We start from the raw sequence: 20238 nt of genomic DNA, 5'->3' as shown, positions 1-20238 counted from the left end.
CTGGCAATGCTGAAGACGCACCAGATGCGTCACACGGGCGACCGGCCCTTCAAGTACACGGAGTGCCCCATGGGGTTCGTCACGGCCACGCTGCTCCGGGTATGTTCATTACATACCAGTTTTACACTGAATAAGTAACATCAGAATAAGTATGAGGTTCTTTTCTGTATTCTTTGTATTGTTTTGTAATGAGGTGCGTAATAAAGAGTATTTGTATTGTATTCTTCGAGCAACACCGGCTTCTGACACATCGGAAGGGAGGGGCCCAAGCGATATCTCACCGTACAAATCTTTCTGCCATTTTTCGCGGGGGGAAAGGTGCACACAGTCGCACTTCTCACACACTTACATACAAAATCCAATCTGTAATGACGACACAAATACATAGAAAATGAAACACGTCAAAGACAAATCTTACAAACCTCGATCTCTTTTTGTGTACGGACGAGTGACAAGTGTCACAACACGCACACTAACACATTTTCGTTGAAGTATGTTATTGTATTCTGAGAGATGAGAAGTCGGATTTGTCGCTCGACCGATCCGCAATTTGTACTGAGCGAGCAAAATCGATAAATCCAACAATATCATGAGACTAAAATATAATAATTGTGTTTGAATGTAATTAAACGTATGATATGTAAAAAAAAATATTACATGTGAAATGTAACACTTTCTTTTTGTAAATTTGATGTCCCCGACCTCTTTTTATAACAAAAAACCGAGCAAACAGGCATTTTTGTGCAGCAGTGTTCACGCGCGCGTCTGGACTCGGTCTAGTGAAAAATCCAAGTGCAACTAGTTTTATTACCCGCGCTAGATTAGATTGACGCGCTAATCTTGTACCTCGGCAGAGGAGAAATAGTGCGAATGCCGCCTCCCTTCCGTGTTGCTCGAAGATTGTATTGTATCAGACATCGGACTTTAGAAAATATAAAAGACTGCCAATGCCAACCCCCATACAACGCATCGAGTATGAGGGTTGAGGGCTACCTACCGCGTTCAATTTCGCCGCTAGGGGCGCTAGTGCAAAGTGGTCTTTCAAAATGTCAAATGAGAAGTTTTGGGGGTTTCAAGCTTTTTTATCGCTTTTTTCACTCCTTATTCATAATTGTGGTAAATCTTTTTACATCTTTGATTATAATCATGGTAAACAATAGATATAGCTGAAGAAAAGTTAGTGGTTTTAAAAAAGTGGCAAAATATATACAAAATTAAACAGGCTGAAAAAACGGCATGTATATTATATGTATATTACCTTTGTGTATATTAGAACGTATGGATTTCATAAAAATAAGCATAGAAGAATTTTGAGTGAGTACAGTGGCGCCAACTGGTGAGCACAAAAACGGTAGCCCTCATTGACAATGTTGTAAATAGATTACATGCAATGCAAAGATTATTAGGGTGTAAGTATATAGTGTATAGAGAGTTACTGTCATGGTAAATTATGTAGCCACAGTACATTTACTGCCATCTTTTGACAGAAGATTAAAACTGTTAGAACGCCATTTGACTTTGATCTTTATTCTTTCACTGATATTTGTTAATTTGTAAATATTGAAATTAACGCCATCTAGCCGAGCGTAGGCCAAAGGTTATGGCGCCATCTCTCGATAATAACTGATATGTGATGTATGATGTGCGCAGGAGCACCGCGACATCGTGCACGCGCGCCTGCGCAAGTACCGCTGCCCAGAGTGCCCCAAGACGTTCCTGCACCAGTCCTCCGTCTACGTGCACCGCGCTGTAAGTTCAGAGGAATACAAACGTAGTCCCCATTTTACTCTAGACCGGAGGTCTCCAAACCCCGGCCCGCGAGGCGTTCTAATCCGGCCCGCGGGAGTCAGGCTCCAGGGGTTCAGCCCTAACAGCAGCAACCAGATACAACCCCTCCGGCGCCGACGGTGGCCCGCGCGAAAGTTTCAGAGGCGCAATATGGGCCTCAGGTAAAAAAGTTTAGTGACCCCTGCTCTAGACAAAGAGAATTAAGAAGACATAGAGTGCTCACTCTATACATCAGTTTTGTTACCAAAACGACTATTGTTCTCGTAGTCTACAACTATGCTCTGTATCTTTAGGTACTTAAATAAAAGTAAACAAATAATTTGTACTTTTTCGGGTAGTTGTAACATTTATTGATTAACCAACCAAATACAAAACCACCTGGATCTGTCACTGAACGACCTGACTTTAACCTACCTTATTTGATCATGTAATGTTTTTATTTACCTTCAACTGGCCCGTTAGTTTATAATGTAACGTAGGTTAGGTTAGATTGTAATCTACCGTCAGTTTATAATTTAACTAGCGATATTATAAACTGACAAAGTGACAAGTGTTTACAATTTTACGGTGACATATCATATGTAAGTCGGGCGACAATGCAATCGTCCATCGAGCTGATCTGATGACGGAGACAGGAGGGTGCCATAGGAAATCTGTGATAAAACAAGGCAACCTAACTGTGTTTGTGTTTTAGAATTGTCTTGATAGGTATCAGTTGCCTGTGGAAAGAAAGTACAGTCAGCGATAAAAGCTTGTACCAAAAATGGAGTTTTTGTCAAAAACTATTTTCAATATAACACTTTAAACTCTCGCGTTTTGTACACATATTTAATTACGCAAACGGGTCTACCGCAATATAATTTCATTGTGTTTACTTTTAATTCCGACGTCTTTCCATGACCACAGCTGGTGCAACTCAACGTCAACGTCGGAATTAAAGGTAAAAACAATGAAATTATATCGCGGTAGACCCATTTGTGTAATTAAATATGTATATAAAAACTATTTTCGTTGTCAGATCCACACGGGGGAGAAGGCGTACGAGTGCAGCTTCTGCGGCAAGGCGTTCACGCAGGCGGGCACGCTGCACACGCACGTCAAGTTCGTGCACATGAAGGTCAAGCCCCCGCCGAGGAAACGGAACAAACACTTGATGGACGCCTAACATACATTTGTATACATAGTATTGCAGATATCGCAGCGTGGTTTGCTCCTTTTTGTAATAAGGCGTTCACGCAGGCGGGCACGCTGCACACGCATGTCAAGTTCGTGCACATGAAGGTCAAGCCCCCGCCGAGGAAACGGAACAAACACTTGATGGACGCCTAACATACATTTGTATACCTAGTATTGCAGATCTCGCAGCGATATGGTTTGCTCCTTTTTGTAATAGTCAGGAGGGCGAAACTGTCCCTTTCGGGCATTCTCGGCTCCGTTCGGCTCAGCATTGCTCCGAGCAATTGTTAGGGTTGGCACCACTTGACGTCCCTTTTGTCGACCACAGATAAGTTGTCAACCCTAAATAGCCGAAAGGGATAGTGTTAACACATTCGACACCGCGTACCCGACTCTCGGGCACTCGTAAACTTTACTCAGATGCCGGACAACCCGCCCAGCGGGTTGTTTTGTACGCAGATATAGACGACCGGTTTCTGGGGTAGTGCGCCGTTTTTTGCCCGGTTGCGAAAGTGTTAAACATTAGAAAGGGACACCATGATTCGTCCCTGAATCGCTGTCAAACTTCGGATTTGTAGGAAGTTTCTATTCTGTACGATAGTGCTATATTACTTATTCTTTGATGGCGTTCGCTAGCTGGCGCGGTTGCACGGAGCGGGTGAGCGGGTTAACGAAAAATAGTATGAGCGTTGCTAACAGAGGGTTTACCACTTGTAAATTGGTACGTAAGTGTGACAGGGAGGCAACACGTCGAACGTTGTTCGCGGTAGGCCCCCTGGCGCGAACGCGTGCGATGGATTTTAAGTACAATGGCGCCCGCAGCAGCCAACGGACGCCCGAATATGTAGGTACAAATTACTAACACACTGCATATCTCGCAACAATATGGTTTTTTCTTCACTTCATAAAGTAAGTCTTGAACAGAAAGTGAAATGTCATTATAAATGTTATATTTTCATAGAAATTTGACGCTTATAAAGACATTGCCACACTATATTAATGCAAATGCCAGACAGAGTTCGTTTGGTAATTTTTTTAACGGAACGACACAAGTTAAATGTCACTGTACTTTTTCATCATTCTCCCCGTCATCTCATCATTCACTTGCGTTCATTTCATATCATCTCTCACACAGTCCATCCACCTTTTCCTCGGTTTTCCTTTCCTCACGGTCACGGTACTTTTTATGTTGGTATAAAGTATTTTAATATATTATGTACATACATAAGCATTTTAATTTTATTTTTTACAATAAATAATTAATATAGTTCGTTTTTAGCATTAAAAAGAATGTAAAAGATCGTATATGATTTATAATACTAACATATTTGCTGTGAGTTATTTTTCAATGGTGATTTTTAATAAAAATATACATGTCGTGATCGCTTACCTTCTGTCTAATGCTAAAAAAACGAACTCTAGTTAAATTAGATCATTCGTAAAATCTGACTTATAAAATATTGTATTTTTTTATTATAATGTTTTAGTTTTATTTTAACAGATTTTTTTTAATCTGATGACTTCGGAATATTTATAAACTTTTTTTTAAGTAGGGAGAGTAGAGTGTAAGCATACATTGTACACAATAAACATTATGAGATGACACGATACTCGTTTTAATATAAACATTTATTTAATATGAAAATCATGAGTACAGATGTAGGTAATGCACAATTCTGCCCTGCTTATCGTTAATGCAGTACTTGCAAAAACATCGTTTAAATAAAAAACTTAATCAAAAAGGTTAATGAAGTTGTCTATGTTGCTCTAAGAAATATGTATTGATGCCGTCAATCCTTAGATCGCTTCTGATTGGCGTTTCAGTAAAAATGGCCGATTGGAGAATTTTGCACTTTTATTTTATTGAATATATTAATAATCCTAATGTTTATTCTGAGATTGGGCCATTTTTTAACATCGTATTAACATATATGTTTCTTTGAAACCATTATTTCCATGAATCTTTATCACTGTCATCAGGCCTATTGCAGGGGTTGGCCGGTCGAAGTAGCATCTTCCTCGCGTTGTCCCGGCATTTTGCCTCGGCCCTTGACAACTAATCCCGAGAATTAGCGTAGGCACTAGTTTTTACGAAAGCGACTGCCATCTGACCTTCCAACCCAGAGGATAAACTAGGCCTTATGGGGATTAGTCCGGTTTCCTCACGATGTTTTCCTTCACCGAAAAGCGACTGGCAAATATCAAATGATATTTCGTACATACGTTCCGGAAAACTCATTGGTACGAGCCGTGGTTTTAACCCGCGACCTTCAGATTGAAAGCCGCACGCTCTTACCGCTAGGCCACCAGCGCTTGCGGTTGGCCGGTCGAAGTATTTAGCAGAATATGGCGCCAGCATAGTCTGCCCTCTCATTTCCTAGAATTGACAATTTTTGTTTTTTTAATGCAGTAGGGCATTTGCGGCCCGCGAGCCTCCCTGGCTATGTTGTATGTAATATTGACAAATGACAATGTCTGATAAAGTCATAAATATTAACAGAGTGCGGCCCGCGTCCACTTCGTTAACTGCTATGTGGCCCTTGGCTGCTAAAAGGTTGCCGACCGCTGCTTCGTACGTTTCCGTGAAAATACGACGGAAAATAATTCTGCCGTTCTAACAACATATGCAATAATGCACCCACAAGATGGACAGACGACCTTGTTAAGGCCGCCGGAAGACGCTGGATGCGGGTCGCTTCCAACCGGTACGAATGGAGGTCCAAGGGGGAGGCCTATGTTCGGCAGTGGACGTCTTATGGCTGAGATGATGATGATGATGCAATAATGCAGTTATCGCAATGGGGTTGGCAGGTGCCATCATAGCTTGCCCCTTTTTCTATGGGCATCCAGTAGGGACTACTGCTACAAAAAACGAACTATATAGGTTCAAATTACAGAGGCAAATTTCGGTATTATTATTTGGGCAGAATTATTTTCCATCGTATTTTCACGGAAACGTACGAACGTGTCTTGCTATTTCAGTCAGTCTCGATACAAAAAACAAAGTACGGAGGTTGACTGATGTAATGACAATATCAAACAACCATGGAACATACGATTAAGGATTCTAACCTTCGAGCGGTCGTTCAAGATCTGATGAACTATTATTTGTGCTCATTAAAGAGGCTCAGTGATTAACAGTCCGCCGGTCGGTATCGGCCTGTCAGTTAGAACAAAAATTTGACAGTTCCGAACAACTGACAGGCCGATACCGTGCGGCGGACTGTTAATCAGTGGGCCACTTAAGTGTTTTTGTTTTCACATTTGTGAGGCTTTTCACCAGTGTGTTTCTTTACATGATAATTCAAACTATTTTTATGGTTGCTAGCAAAACTACACTGTCCACATTTGTAAGGCTTTACACCAGTGTGTTTCCTTACATGAAGTAGCAAATAACCTTTATGGGCAGTAGCATAATTACACTGGTCACATTTGTAAGGCTTTTCACCAGTGTGTTTCTTTACATGATATATCAAACTATTTTTATGGTTGCTAGCATAACTACACTGTCCACATTTGTAAGGCTTTGCACCAGTGTGTTTCCTTACATGAAGTTGCAAATAACCTTTATGGGCAGTAGCATAATTACACTGGTCACATTTGTAAGGCTTTACACCAGTGTGTTGTATTACATGACGTTGCAAATTTCCTTTATGGGCAGTAGCATAATTACACTGGTCACATTTGTGAGGTTTTTCACCAGTGTGTTGTCTTACATGAACTCGCAAACCACGTTTATGGGCAGTAGCATAATTACACTGTTCACATTTATAAGGTTTTACACCAGTGTGTTGTCCTACATGAACTTGCAAACCACGTTTATGGGCAGTAGCATAATTACACTGGTCACATTTGTAAGGCTTTACACCAGTGTGTTTTCTTACATGAAGTTGCAAATCATCTTTATAGATAGTAGTATAATTACACTGGTCACATTTGTGAGGCTTTTCACCAGTGTGTTTTCTTACATGACGTTGCAAACCACGTTTATAGATAGTAGCATAATTACACTGGTCACATTTGTGAGGCTTTTCACCAGTGTGTTTCCTTACATGATATTTCAAACTATTTTTATGGTTGCTAGCATAACTACACTGTCCACATTTGTAAGGCTTTACGCCAGTGTGTTTCCTTACATGAAGTTGCAAATCACCTTTACGGACAGTAGCATAATTACACTGTTCACATTTATAAGGTTTTTCACCAGTGTGAATCATTTTATGTCTTGCTATTCCAGATTTGTAGGCACTAGCATAGTTACAAAGGTCACATTTGTATGGCTTCTCATTGATATGTTTTCTTAAATGACTAATTAATATTGCTTTTCTGGTTGTTGTATATTTACAGTGGGCACAATGGTAAGTTTCGGCTCTACTGCTTGGTTTCTTCTGTGGAGTTTGCCCTGCAACAATAATTGTGTGTTTAAATCAGGGATGTTGCGGATGCAGATTTTTTGCCATCCGCGGATGCGGATATTTAAAGGCTCACATCCGCGGATGCGGATGCGGATGTCGAGATTAGGTACTTAAAAAACATCAAATATTACATGTTCACTGGCGAAAGAGTGGACTGCAAAAAGTGGGCGATAGGGGAATACTTTAGGGGTCGGTTGAGCAAGAAAGTTGTATGTCAGAATTAACCTATGAAATTAAATTTAAGTGCGAAATAGTGTGAGGCGAAGTTACCTTTGCAATCCGGTGGTTGTGGGTTGAACCGTTGGTCTCCGTTGTGGACTGTTGGTGTTGGTCCGGGCTGCCCTTGTCGCAAGCTAGAGGTAAGCTCAGAACCGTTACCTTCAGTCGGCCAACTTAAACCTAGGTTTTTCAACTGCACAGATGGGCACGGCGTCCTTCGGCTACACAGCACTGATTCTAAATAGTCTAGAGATTGGCAGTAGTGCTTTTAACAAAATTGCGAGAATAGCGAGAGGCGGTGTGCACTGGTAGTAGTTCTATGACATACTGACTCTGACAGCTTATGACAGAGCAATATTTAAATTCGAACCGTGACTTTGGTGTTGCCACAGTATTTACAAAAAATAATCCTAAAGATACAAAGCTAAAACTGAACATTACATTTCTAGTAATTTTTATTGAAAAAAAAAACGAAACAGTACCTATTTGAGCAAGAATATAGGTGCGTTATGTTTAATAAACAGTAACTTGGCTGACTTTTCTTGATCGAGACGATTTCGTTATAGTTAATGACGAAATTACCTAGCACTTACGCCGCCGCTAAGAGCTAGGTTTCTGTACCGATTTGTTCGACATCCGCATCTGCATAAGCTCCGCATCGATTTCATGTGGATGCAGATGCGGATGTTGAAAATAACACGGATATTAGCGGATGCGGATGCGAATATTCGCAACATCCCTGGTTTAAATAATTTATTAAAAGAATCGCATGTTAACAAATTAGCAGTTCTGCACCTCGGTAAAAGAAGTCCTATGGTCCAATACATCAAAGGGCACTCTCCAATTGCAGTGGCGACGTCTCAAAAGGATCTCGGTGTGACAGTTACTAATAACCTGAAGTGGTTAATATCATAGTCAAAAAGAAAAAGTTAGTTCTTGTCTATTATAAAACGCTCATTTCAATGCATAAATATCTATTGAAATTTATTATTATATTTTTGAAGAAATTTATATAACATATGTCGGCCCTTGATATGACAAATATATATAAGGCTGATATAAGGTGTTTTCGAAAATTATACTTAACAGGATAACGAATAAGTAAGTTGGACGAATGCCAACCGCGCGAACAAGCGGGGTTCCGCAAAAAAATTTCGACCGTAGATAATATACAAGTTATCACCCAATTCATAGAAAAGGCAAAAGAATTCAGGATACCTTTGTACATGTGCTTCATAGATTACACGAAAGCCTTCGATTAACTTCATTTCGAAGCCATATGGGAATCATTAGCGCAACAAGGAGTGAACCAAAAATACATTAACATAATATCAGATATATATATATATACAAAGTGTAACGCCAAAGTAAGATTAGACAGGGAAGGAAAAGAATTCCCTATACAAAAAGGAGTAAGACAGGGAGACCCGTTGTCCCCAAAAATCTTTTCAGCTGTGTTAGAATCTATCTTTAGATGTCTAGACTGGGAAGCGAAGGTTATAAAAGTCGACGGCGAACTACTAAGTCACCTACGTTTCGCGGACGACATTGTTGTATTTGCACACAGCCCATCAGCTCTGGAAAATATGGTCACTGAGCTAGCAATGGAGAGCAAGAAAGTTGGACTAGCAATGAATAAATCTAAGACAAAGATTTTAACAAATAGAAAACCGGAAGATGTTATTAAAGAATATGAAAAAATTTAATATGTGAAAGAGTATATTTACCTCGGTCAAACAGTGTCATTCGAAGATAGCACAGAAAAAGAAATACAAAGACGAATATCTACATCTTGGAAAAAATATTGGGGACATAAGGAAATTATGAAAAACAGCTCTATTAATATTGGTATAAAGAAAAAGGTATTCAATATGGCAATACTACCGTGCTTAACATACGGTTGCCAAACATGGTCTTTGAAAAAGATAGACGAAGAAAAGATTGATGTTTGCCAACGAAAAATGGAACGGAGCATGCTCGGACTAAAACTATCAGACAGAGTAAGAAATGACAAAATAAGGAGAGTTACCAAAGTAGAGGATGCGAAGAAAAAAGCCCGGCGGCTTAAGTGGCAATGGGCAGGCCACATATGTAGGATGGAGGATACTAGGTGAACCAAACGGCTGACAGAATGGTTTCCGTATCAGGCGCGGATCCACCGTTGTGGGCACGATGGGCATGCCCACAACCCTAATTGACTTGTGATGTTACATTTTTACGGTCTGTTGAGTTCGAAAGGCTTTCAAAAAAAAAAAAACAGAACGATGAATCGTGCGTGATTCGGAACGCAACAAAGAGCCATAGACAAAATGGTGATACTTTTTGTCACATTTTTTACAACATATTATCTGTCTGTTTTTGGCACATGAATATTTGTATTGGAAAAAAAGAGATCACTATTGGTTGATCTACTTATTTAAAAGTAAGAGTGTATTGAGTCGTATGCATACACATGTACATTCCCGCCAAAACGCTAATTCTTCCGAGGCCGAGCCGCCGTTCTTTAAAAAGTTATTTGTTAATCTCAGTCAGGGTAACATTGCTGTGATAGTGTGATTGGTTTTTCGACATAATGGTAAGTTATTTTAATGAAATTATTTATATTTTACCGCTCTCATGCAATCCCTACGCTATATATTAATTGTAACTTTATTTTATAATAGTTTTTTGTTTATGTCGGCCAGGGTAAATTGCTCTGATTGTTTTCTCGACGTGTAAGTAATTTCAATGAAATTATTTCTATTTTATCGCTATAATGCAAAACCCTATGGTACGCTATGTATATTACTTTTATAATAAAACAAGGTTACAAATTATGCAATAAAATATTCATTGCATTTGTTATCGATTTATTATAATATGATTGTGTTGTGGGTTTTTGATTTGTTTTCTTGAGGATGTTTTTGTGGCGTCTACTAAATACTAATCAATAACTAAGTAACTAAGTGTCTATAAAATTAAGTCCTACTGCTGCTCACGCTTCACGCAGCTATGTATGCATCTAATACTTAACAGCGCACTAATTAAATTATAGGTTTATAGGTATTTTATGGGGAATATCGATTTTTTATTTAGTACAATCTAAAATAATATACATATTTAGTGGTCGATTGAGTAGTAATGGAATACCTCATATCATACGGAAATAAATCAGATAAGAGTAGGTACTTACTATACAATACACACATAATAAAATTTAAGCTTACTAAGTATTACGTTTCAAGCGAGTTTAAAAATTATTAATAATACATATTACCTACCATACAATTTATTAAGTAAGGAAACTGGTGTATGGAGTAGGTAAGCACTCTTAAGCTGAATTATTTCTCTATGTCTCATACCTATACAATACATAATTGCTTGTGCTAATTATACACAACGAAAGGTCATAGTCCTACAGCTAACCCAGATTGTGGATACCTAATCTAAAATACATTTAAAAATAAGACCTCTCCCACCGGGCGTCAATTCTTAAGATTTTCGAAAAGCTTCCTTGTGCTTGTGCATGTTGATTTTAGTTTTGGTTGCATTGCTTCACAGGGTGATGAGGGTAGAGGTAGTGTGGAGAAAAAGGGTGGTGGTACAAGTGGACGTAAGCGGAGCCATGATACTGCTTCAACGCGAAAGATTAACTCATATTTTTTTAAAAAACCTAGAGTTGAGGTTGAGGCTGGGGCATTGACTATTGGTAGTGAAATAACGAGTCCTCCAGCTCATCCAGCTGAAGTGAATGACGATTTAGATATGGCTTCTTTTTTTGATCAGCCAACAACTTCATCAACAGCGTCATCATCATCAACTAGAACTAGTGGCTTGTCATTAAACTCTGAATTTGCTTCAGATATCGGAAATTATATTTCTACAAAAAAAAACTTGCATGAATTACCTGATGCAACTAAAGCTGTACTACTAGAAAAACATTGGGTGCCTCCTTCAAACTATGATTTTCCGTACCAAGTTCTACAAAAACACGGAAAAACGTACAGAAAACATGTCCAAAAATCACATCTTGAAAAATTCCACTGGCTTGTGCTTTCACATAAAGATCAGGGACTTTATTGCAAATATTGTGCCTTATTTGTCACTCCATCTTCCACTGATTTCGTTAGATCGAATCCTGGACGTCTTGTGAAAGAACCGCTGAAAGTTTTCAATAACCTATTAGGTGAAACAGGGTTATTGCTACAGCACCAGCGTAATCGATACCATAAGATAGCTGTCGAAAGTGGAAAGAACTTTTTAGCCTACTATCACAAACCGGAGATTGACATTGCCAACCTGATTTCAACGCAAAGGATGGCTCAAGTGGCAGAAAATCGAGATCGGTTAAGACCAATTATTAAAACAATAATATTGTGTGGTCGTCAAAATATACCATTACGTGGCCACAGAGACGATGGCCAGATTATTAGCAAAAACACCGATCACAGTGACGTTTCCTCTTCAGAAGGAAATTTCCGAGCTCTGTTGAAATTTAGAATAGATGCTGGCGACTCAGTTCTCGAACACCATTTATCATCAACAAGTTCTACAGCGACTTATATTAGCAAAACTGTACAAAACGAACTTATAGATATTTGCAAAGAAAAGATTCAGGAAAGTATTTTACAGAATGTGAAAAAGGCTAAGTTTTTCTCTATTATTTTTGACGAGACTACAGATGTATCTCATACCGAACAGATGAGTGTATCATTTAGATATTTTAATGACGGTTTTATTAAGGAGGATTTTTTATGCTTTTGCGATGCCTATGAAATACTAAAAACACTTCAGTGCGAAGAAGAAGGCTCAGACGGCACAAAAGAATTACAGTTAACAGGCATCGCTTTATCAAAAATAGTGGAAAATATTTGCTACAAATTTGATATAGATTTATCATTTTGTGTAGGGATAGGAACTGACAGCTGTTCTGTAATGGCATCCGAAGCAAAAGGTGCCGTTCAGGAACTTTGTAAAAAAGCCGTTCACGCAAAACGTTGTCCTTGCAGCAATCATGTTTTAAATAACTCTTTGGCGAAGTCGTCAAACGTCGCTTTGTGTAGAAACGCCACGGGGACCATGAAAAAAATCGTGGCGTTTGCTAACGCGTCTGCAAAACGCCATAAAGTATTTTCGGAAGAACTTGATGGTACTGCAATTCAAAGTATATGCGAGACACGATGGGTTGAAAGGCATGACGGCCATTTACAATTCCAGGGTGACAATCTGGTTAAAATTTGTAACGCACTGGAGAGAATATCGACATGGCAAGATAATAAAACTTCAAGTGACGCTCACAGTCTCTTGCAAACACTACGTAGCTCTGATTTTATTATATCGTCGATATGCTTAAGCGATATTCTAGGTAAGAAAATAAAACATATCAAAATTAGAATTATAATGTAAAAAATATTTAACGTAGGTCATAAAATATTTTTTATTTTTCATTTTAGGAACTACAGTTTCGTTAAGCCGATTCCTGCAAACGGTATCAGTTGATATCAAAAGAGCTACCGATGCAGTGAAGGATGTCATGGAAGTATTACGGTCCAAACGCCTAAACGCTGAGTCTGTGTTTAAGCAGTTATTTGCAGAGGCGACAGAGCAAGCAAAACAATTGGATGTTACATTAAAATGCCCACGTACAGTTCCAAGGCAAACTAACAGGTCCAATTATGTGGCGAAATCGGTGGAAGAGTACTTTCGAATATCCATTTACATACCTCTATTAGATTCAATTATCAATGATTTGGAGCAGAGATTGTCTCCGGAGGTACTCGATCTATTTAATTTGGGAGTTTTTTTGCCTAAACCGAATGTCAGTGTCAGGGACCACAGAGACTGCGATATCGAGACAGTAAAAGTTAAAAAAATTGTCCAGATGTACCGTCGATTCATTAATGATAGTGAATCCACTGTCATAAATGAGTACCGACTCTGGATGGCCAAATGGAAAAGAGAATGTGAAAACAATTCGTCCATACCAGACGAGGTAGCTCATCTCATCGAAGCATGCGACCAAGATTTGTACCCTAACATCAAAATGTTTTTACAAATACTGGCAACTCTCCCGGTCAGCGTAGCTACCGCAGAGAGATCTTTTTCTACTCTTCGCAGAGTAAAATCTTGGTTGCGTGCCTCAATGGCAGAGGAAAGGTTATCTGGGCTTGCCCTCCTGAATATACATAAAGATACGAACCTAGATATAGATGAAATAATCAACGTTTTCGCAAAAAAGAAACGTAAGCTTGAATTTGTAATTTAAGTATGCTTACTGATCTCGCACATCCAATGATGATCCCTAAGTCACTTCATTTTTATATGTAACAGCCTGTCTCGTAAAATGTTCGTAGACATTTTATTGGAAGTATAGCACATTCGTTTATTTAAAAATGTAACATTTAATTAATACAAATACGGTAAAAACATATTTCTATAATTATTTTTAAAATTAAGCCTATCCAAAAGTGACTTTGGAAAGAAAAGGGGCAAAATCAGGCAAAAGTGAGTGAGGGTCATAGGTAGTAGGTACCTTAGTAATATGAAGATAGATTGATAATAGTCAAGCACGACTTAGTTGCTTTAAATACAACTTGTAGATTATGAAAAGCTCTGACAATCAGTCCACAAATGTTCTGTCTATCATTATGATTTTTTATTTACGCAAAAGGCTAAACTGTCAAATTCTTACTTTTTTAATAACTCCGATAATTACCTAACCTCTGTATGAAAGTTAATGTCTAAATTTCTTAAATTAAGGAAAGATTGGCTCAAATTATTTTTTGCAGATAATTATTGGGAATAAAGAGAGTGGTGCAAAACTAAATCATTGCAAATATGTATACGAAGCGCAGCACTGATTCATTTTTGCACCTAATATTTATTTCTGCAATAATTACTAGATTTAAGGTTTAAGAGAGTTGATGTTTATTATAAGACACGTTATTGATTTGCTTTTTTGTTGTAGCACTGTATCTATTTGCATTCCTATAGATTTTTTTAAATAATTAGTACCTACTAACAACCAGCTTGTCTGAATTATATCGGTTCAAAGGGAGTTTAGTAATACCTACAAGTCATGCATTATTATTATCTTTATTTCCCATTTTAGCAAAAAACATTATCTATTATTAGTTGATTTGTACGTGTAACAACTTGATGGATGTCAAGGGATATGAAGGTCTTAGAAGAGTTTTATGTTATGAAAAAAAATTAGACTACCCGCCAAAACTTGAGAGTCTAAATTTATGATTCATCTCAAAGTAGTAGAATGCGGTTCGGTTTTGCATCTAACTGTAAATAAAGTTATTTAATATAAAATGTATACTAGCGTCTAATTTTATTTGATATCCTCTGAAGTAGTAAACATTTCATCAAAATGGGTTTAGTAGTTGTAATAATTAAGTCTCGCCTGGTGCGTCTCACACTTACAATTCCTGAGACAGCGTCAAGATACCTTTTTCCCCAATTTAGTGTCCCTATTGGTACCTAAGTATTGGTTTACTAGCTGGCTACTATGAAAGAAAAAAATTATAATTTATTGAATTAAAAAGGGTTTGGAATTTATTTATAACTATTTAGTTGGACGAAATCAGCTCTGACTTCAAAGCCAAAGATCTCATGCGCGGGAAAAAGTAATAGTTAGGTACCTACCTAATCAAATTCAAATGTCATTCATGGGTCATAATGTCATAAATGTCATAATTGCATCATGAGCGAGCTCAGAGTCGCACTTGGCCGATTTTCGGCTGGCTGTGACCACAACCTTTTTTGAGGGCTGGATCCGCGCCTGTTCCGTATGATGGTAGTAGAAATAAAGGACATCCGAGGAAAAGATGGAGAGATATCTTTAACGAAACAGTTGGCGACAACTGGATGCAAAAGGCCCGCGATAGAGATATGTGGAGGTGCATAGGGGAGGCCTACGCCACAGAGGCGACTACTATTATAAATAATTGTTAAAGTCAAGTGTTAAAGTTTAGTTTAATTGAATAATATGTATAAGTAATTAAAACTGTTTAAGGATAAAGTAACTAAATACTAGATTGTAAGTCAAGTTATTGTAAGGTAATAGTAGAAATAAGCGATAAAAGAGCGGTGGTAGCCGAGTGGGTCATATCCACTCGGCTACCACCGCTCTTTTATCGTCCGACTTTCAATCCGGAGGTCGCGGGTTCAAATCCTGGCTCGTACCAATGAGTTTTTCGGAACTTATGTACGAAATATCATTTGATATTTACCAATAGCTTTTCGGTGAAGGAAAAACATCGTGAGGAAACCTGCATACATCTGCGAAGAAATTCAAAGGTGTATGTGAAGTCCCCAATCCGCATTGGGCTAGCGTGGGGACTATAGCCCAAGCCCTCTCGCGTATGAGAGGAGGCCTGTGCCCAGCAGTGGGACGTATATAGGCTGAAATGATGATGATGATGATAAGTAGAAATAAAGGCTATTTTTATTTAATTTTTTCATTTTTTTTTATGTCGGCCCTTGCTTGAATATGCTTTTCAAGTATGGAATCCTTATAAGAGATGCAACGGATAGTGGTTTGGCCGGATACCGGATATTCGGCTTCACCATCGACCGAAATCCTTATTTCGTCAAAGACATTGACCTTCTAGAGAGTGCGCATTTCAGCATTTCAGCATTAGAATAAACCAAACTAAATAAATTAAACCTACCACACATCGCCTCTTTAACGGCCTCCTAGCCTAGTCGGTAGTGACCGTGCCTATGAAGCAGGAGGTCCCGGGTTCGAATCCTGGTAAGGGCATTTATTTGTGTGTTTAACCCAAATATTTGTTCCTGAGTTATGGATGTTTTCTACGTATATAAGTATTTATATATATGTATGTGTAGGTATATTATATATATCGTCGTCTAGTACCCACAACACAAGCCTTAAGGCGCGTCTCGATATCGCGCGGCTGCCGCGCGAGCAATGTTCGACCGCGGCACACCTGCATTTTGGCGCGCGAGCCAATTTCGACACCATCTTGAACTTAAGCGCGGCAGCTGCGCGCGGCAGGCGATCCGACGATCGACCACATTATATCACAAAAATTAATTATTCGGAACGATGTATAGCCAAATAGAAAAATTATCTGTTGCGATAATCACTACATTTACTGTTCCATAGAAACTCTTTAGTGCCATATAATTCAATTAAAGTACGACACTTTTCAGTATCCATGTATGCGGCCGCGCGAGCCAACTGAAATATATACACACCCGTCCCAACTGCGCGCGAACATTCCTTTGCCGCGCGTCGAAACACCGACAGTGAATGGTTCGTCGCGCGGCGCGTGGCTCGCGCGCCAATGATCGAGTTGGCGCGCGCGGCTGCCGCGAGCCAATGTTCGATAGCTTGCCGCGCGATATGGAGACGGGCCTTCATTGACCTTAATGTGGGACTACTTAGGTTGATCTGTGTAAAATTGTCCTATAATATTTATTTTATTTTATACCTTGATAATGTTCTTTAATATCCTCAACTGTAGTGTTCTTGTGTTCACGCTCTTCATCAGCTCCATGAACTTGTCTCGGGCTATCCCCGTCTGTGCTCCGAGTGCCGGTGAGCAGCGTGTCCACAAAGAGGCGCTCCAGCCTCACACAGCAGTCCCTCAGTAAGGACTTCCCTTTTAACGCCAGGTTGGAAGCTGAAACCACTGTAAAACATTTACAGATGTTTAAACACAACACCATCATATTCTGCGCAAATTTCCACAGATTACTTAAGCTATAAAACTCCTGTGAGATTCAAACATATTAAAATTAGTTTACGGGTAGAGCCATCCTCGCAATGGTGACGCGGCCTATCGTGTGCGGCCATGCGAGTCGGGCTTTGAGCCGCAGTACACGGCGCGCCTTTGACCAGTGAAGGTGAGTCGCTGCTCCGTGAAGAGTATCCTCGAATATTGGATCGAAACATGATAAGATAGATAAGATAATTTATTGACCATGTAGTATACATTACATTTACCATGTCATACATTACAGTATATGTACAGTATACATCATATACATGTTCACTTGATATGATAATATGTGAGTGACCCATTTTAAAATAAATTTAATAAACCATAAGCTCTTGTATGTGTGAATGTACTGTTATGATCAACATCTATAATAAATACCCTCATGTTCGCACAGCTTCATGCCACACATGGTTAAGCCAGTGCCAGCAGGCAGACAACCACAGTTTCTGCAACATGGCCTTGGTAGAAGCGCGGCTGTCTACATGGTTTACAACAAGCCCAAAACTTAATGGTTGGCAGAGCACGCCTATCCACCAAGGGCGTTTAAAAGTCTGTCTACCACATGGCTTAAAACCACTGTTTTTCTACCAAAGTCATCTTGCAGAAACTGTGGTTGTCTGCCGTCTGGGCCGTCTGGCACGAGCTTTAGAGTCACAATCCACAACTGACCTGTCGGTGCGTGGCGCACGCGCCGCTCCACTAGCACGGGGCCGAGCACGAGCTCATCTTTCACGGCGTGTTCGGAGTACAGCCCCGTCACCGCGCTCTCGCCGAGCGACTCGTCTTTCACACTCACATCTGCGCACCAAGGCTCGGCTTTTATAGACACGCTATCGCACCTGGGCTCGTCTTTTACACACACGTCACCCAGCAACGGCTCAGCTTTCACAGACACGCTCACGGTCGTGGACTCATCAATTATATACACATCCTCACAGGGCTCGGCCTTCACCCAAATCACTGCGCCCAATAACGCTGACGGTTCCATCGTGAACTAAATCTCGTTTTGATTTAAGTATTCTTTAGCGTCAGTTTACAGTTAGTAACTTTACTAATTACTAGATAGGGTATTGTTCCAATTCCATACGAAATTAACACAAGCACGGTTTAAAGCTGTGAATGCTATGGCTATGCTAATGCTATGCTATGATTAATCACTGAAATATGAAACCTATGGAAGTGAAACGTCAGCGAAAAATGCGTGCCAGTGTGACGTCATCCGGCCGCTAAACATGGCGGTTTTAGTGCTGCCCAAAAGATTTTTACTGTTACTAGGTTTTATCGATACATCGATAACTTTTGAACGTTTTCAGCTCATTTTATTTAAAATATGAATGAATATGTATGAATTATTTGTGGAATTTATATTTTAATAGTATGTAAGTAAATATTCTTTATGAGTATATTGTTATGTGAAAAGATACTTTGATTGAGTAAGATGTGTAAAATCTAAGACAATTTCGTGCTTCGAATTTAACAGGTAAACCGAGATGACGCTGTTCAACTCCATATATATTGCGATTTTTGCGGTAACTCTGATTTTCAAAAGTTGACGTTTGACAACTCAGTGACCACAAAACACATGGCGCAGTACAGCGCCATCTGTTTTGGATGTCAGAATAAGTGTACGTGTTTTTCTTAGACTTTGCCTCTATTACAATCAATTTTGTTGTGTTGTTAACCCTAAAGTCCGTAACACACTACCGCACCGCACCTCGACCTTGGTGCGCCGTACCTATAAGTGAGAGCGATACAAATTCAAACTTATCAAGCGACGGGTGAAAAAAACAAAACACCTTCAGAACATTTATTTAATTACAAAAATAAGGAATGACTTCCGCTCTTCAACTTCAACTTCTTCAACATTTATTTAGCAAATAGGCCAAAAGGGCACTTGTACACGTCAACATTGAATTTACATACAAGCAATAATAATAACAATACATCAACAATTTTATAAAATACAACTAACTGCAACTACCAGTTCAAACTAACATATTACAATTACTTATTGATGTACCTATATGGTCTCTTAATGTCGAATTACATTAAAAAAAAACTATAATAATAATATAAAAAAAGCCCGCAGGGCAGCTTGTGGAGTAACGACCCCACGGACCCGAGTGCTCCCGAGAGTCGGTCAGGTTCTCCGTCTCCAACCACTTTTTCTTTTTATGTTCATTTCTTGGTAACCTGTAAAACATGTTTTAATTATTTAATTAAGATAATTTAGTTGGTTTTAAGCGGGGTAGCATGATATAATAAGAAAATATAAATAAACAATCATAATAAATCGATATCAAAGTCGATAAATAAAGTACAACCCTAGCTGAAATGTTTACATTATTTAAGCATAAAAATATAGTTAAATAAGTCAAATCACTTCATGATCTATAACTGCACATAAGAACTTTGCTATTTATAATGTGAAACATCCTTAAAATTCCCAGGAACATTAACAATAACCAATATTTTTAATGTAAATTATAGCGTACCTGTGTAAGGTTAAAGATGGCTGATTTGGTGTTTGCTTATGCGGCACCCTAATACACTACACACTGGCATATTCGCGACGTAATTGTTCACATTTGGCTTCAATTATTTTCACACAGAAGCAAAATACTGAAAGATAATTAATAATTTTCATTTTCACCACGACTTTTTGACAGGACAAGTACCGGCTGAACTGACTGACAATGACATTTAGGCCGCTAAACATGGCGGATTTTCGGCCGCATTAGGTATTTACGTATTTTCATGAACCACTTTATGTACGTACCGAAATACTGTCATCCTTTTTTGCTGTGGGTGACAGTGCTGAGTAAAAACGAGATAGATAGATATTTATGTTTGTGCCGTCAAAATGGGTGCTATTTGTATAAGCAATTGTACGTATAGAACAA

The 20238-nt window shown here is 39.0% G+C and overlaps 3 protein-coding genes across 3 annotated transcripts in view; 2 read left to right on the top strand and 1 right to left on the bottom strand.

Moving 5' to 3' along the window:
* Positions 1-20238, top strand: part of LOC134802437 (uncharacterized) — a 258039-nt gene that overhangs the window by 168762 nt on the left and 69039 nt on the right. The window lies entirely within an intron of this gene.
* On the top strand, positions 3-3327 carry LOC134802470 (zinc finger protein 726-like). The gene is made up of 3 exons (XM_063775149.1): positions 3-99; positions 1651-1749; positions 2807-3327. Exons 1-3 carry the CDS (start codon positions 7-9, stop codon positions 2951-2953), a joined length of 339 nt encoding a protein of 112 aa, XP_063631219.1. The 5' UTR covers positions 3-6; the 3' UTR covers positions 2954-3327.
* LOC134802079 (zinc finger protein 431-like) lies at positions 4982-18323 on the bottom strand. The gene is made up of 3 exons (XM_063774673.1): positions 18005-18323; positions 17045-17236; positions 4982-7366 (listed from the first exon to the last, which is right to left on the bottom strand). The coding sequence occupies exons 1-3, from the start codon at positions 18321-18323 to the stop codon at positions 6207-6209; spliced, it is 1671 nt and encodes a 556-aa protein (XP_063630743.1). The 3' UTR covers positions 4982-6206.

Source organism: Cydia splendana, chromosome 24, assembly GCF_910591565.1.
Source record: "Cydia splendana chromosome 24, ilCydSple1.2, whole genome shotgun sequence".
NCBI classification, from domain to species: domain Eukaryota; kingdom Metazoa; phylum Arthropoda; class Insecta; order Lepidoptera; family Tortricidae; genus Cydia; species Cydia splendana.
Note: the sequence above shows the minus strand (reverse complement) of the source record. Positions and strands in the feature narration are given on the sequence as shown.

Bases quoted from the DNA above. Each gene is read 5' to 3' on its own strand.
- LOC134802470 (XM_063775149.1), top strand. From the start codon at position 7: ATGCTGAAGACGCACCAGATGCGTCACACGGGCGACCGGCCCTTCAAG. The intron at 100-1,650 runs GTATGTTCATTA...TGATGTGCGCAG, and splicing joins TCACGGCCACGCTGCTCCGG to GAGCACCGCGACATCGTGCA. The intron at 1,750-2,806 runs GTAAGTTCAGAG...TTTCGTTGTCAG, and splicing joins CCGTCTACGTGCACCGCGCT to ATCCACACGGGGGAGAAGGC.
- LOC134802079 (XM_063774673.1), bottom strand. From the start codon at position 18,323: ATGGAACCGTCAGCGTTATTGGGCGCAGTGATTTGGGTGAAGGCCGAG. The intron at 17,237-18,004 runs GTCAGTTGTGGA...CAGTGGTTTCAG, and splicing joins CGTGCGCCACGCACCGACAG to CTTCCAACCTGGCGTTAAAA. The intron at 7,367-17,044 runs GTATAAAATAAA...TTATTGTTGCAG, and splicing joins TATTAAAGAACATTATCAAG to GGCAAACTCCACAGAAGAAA.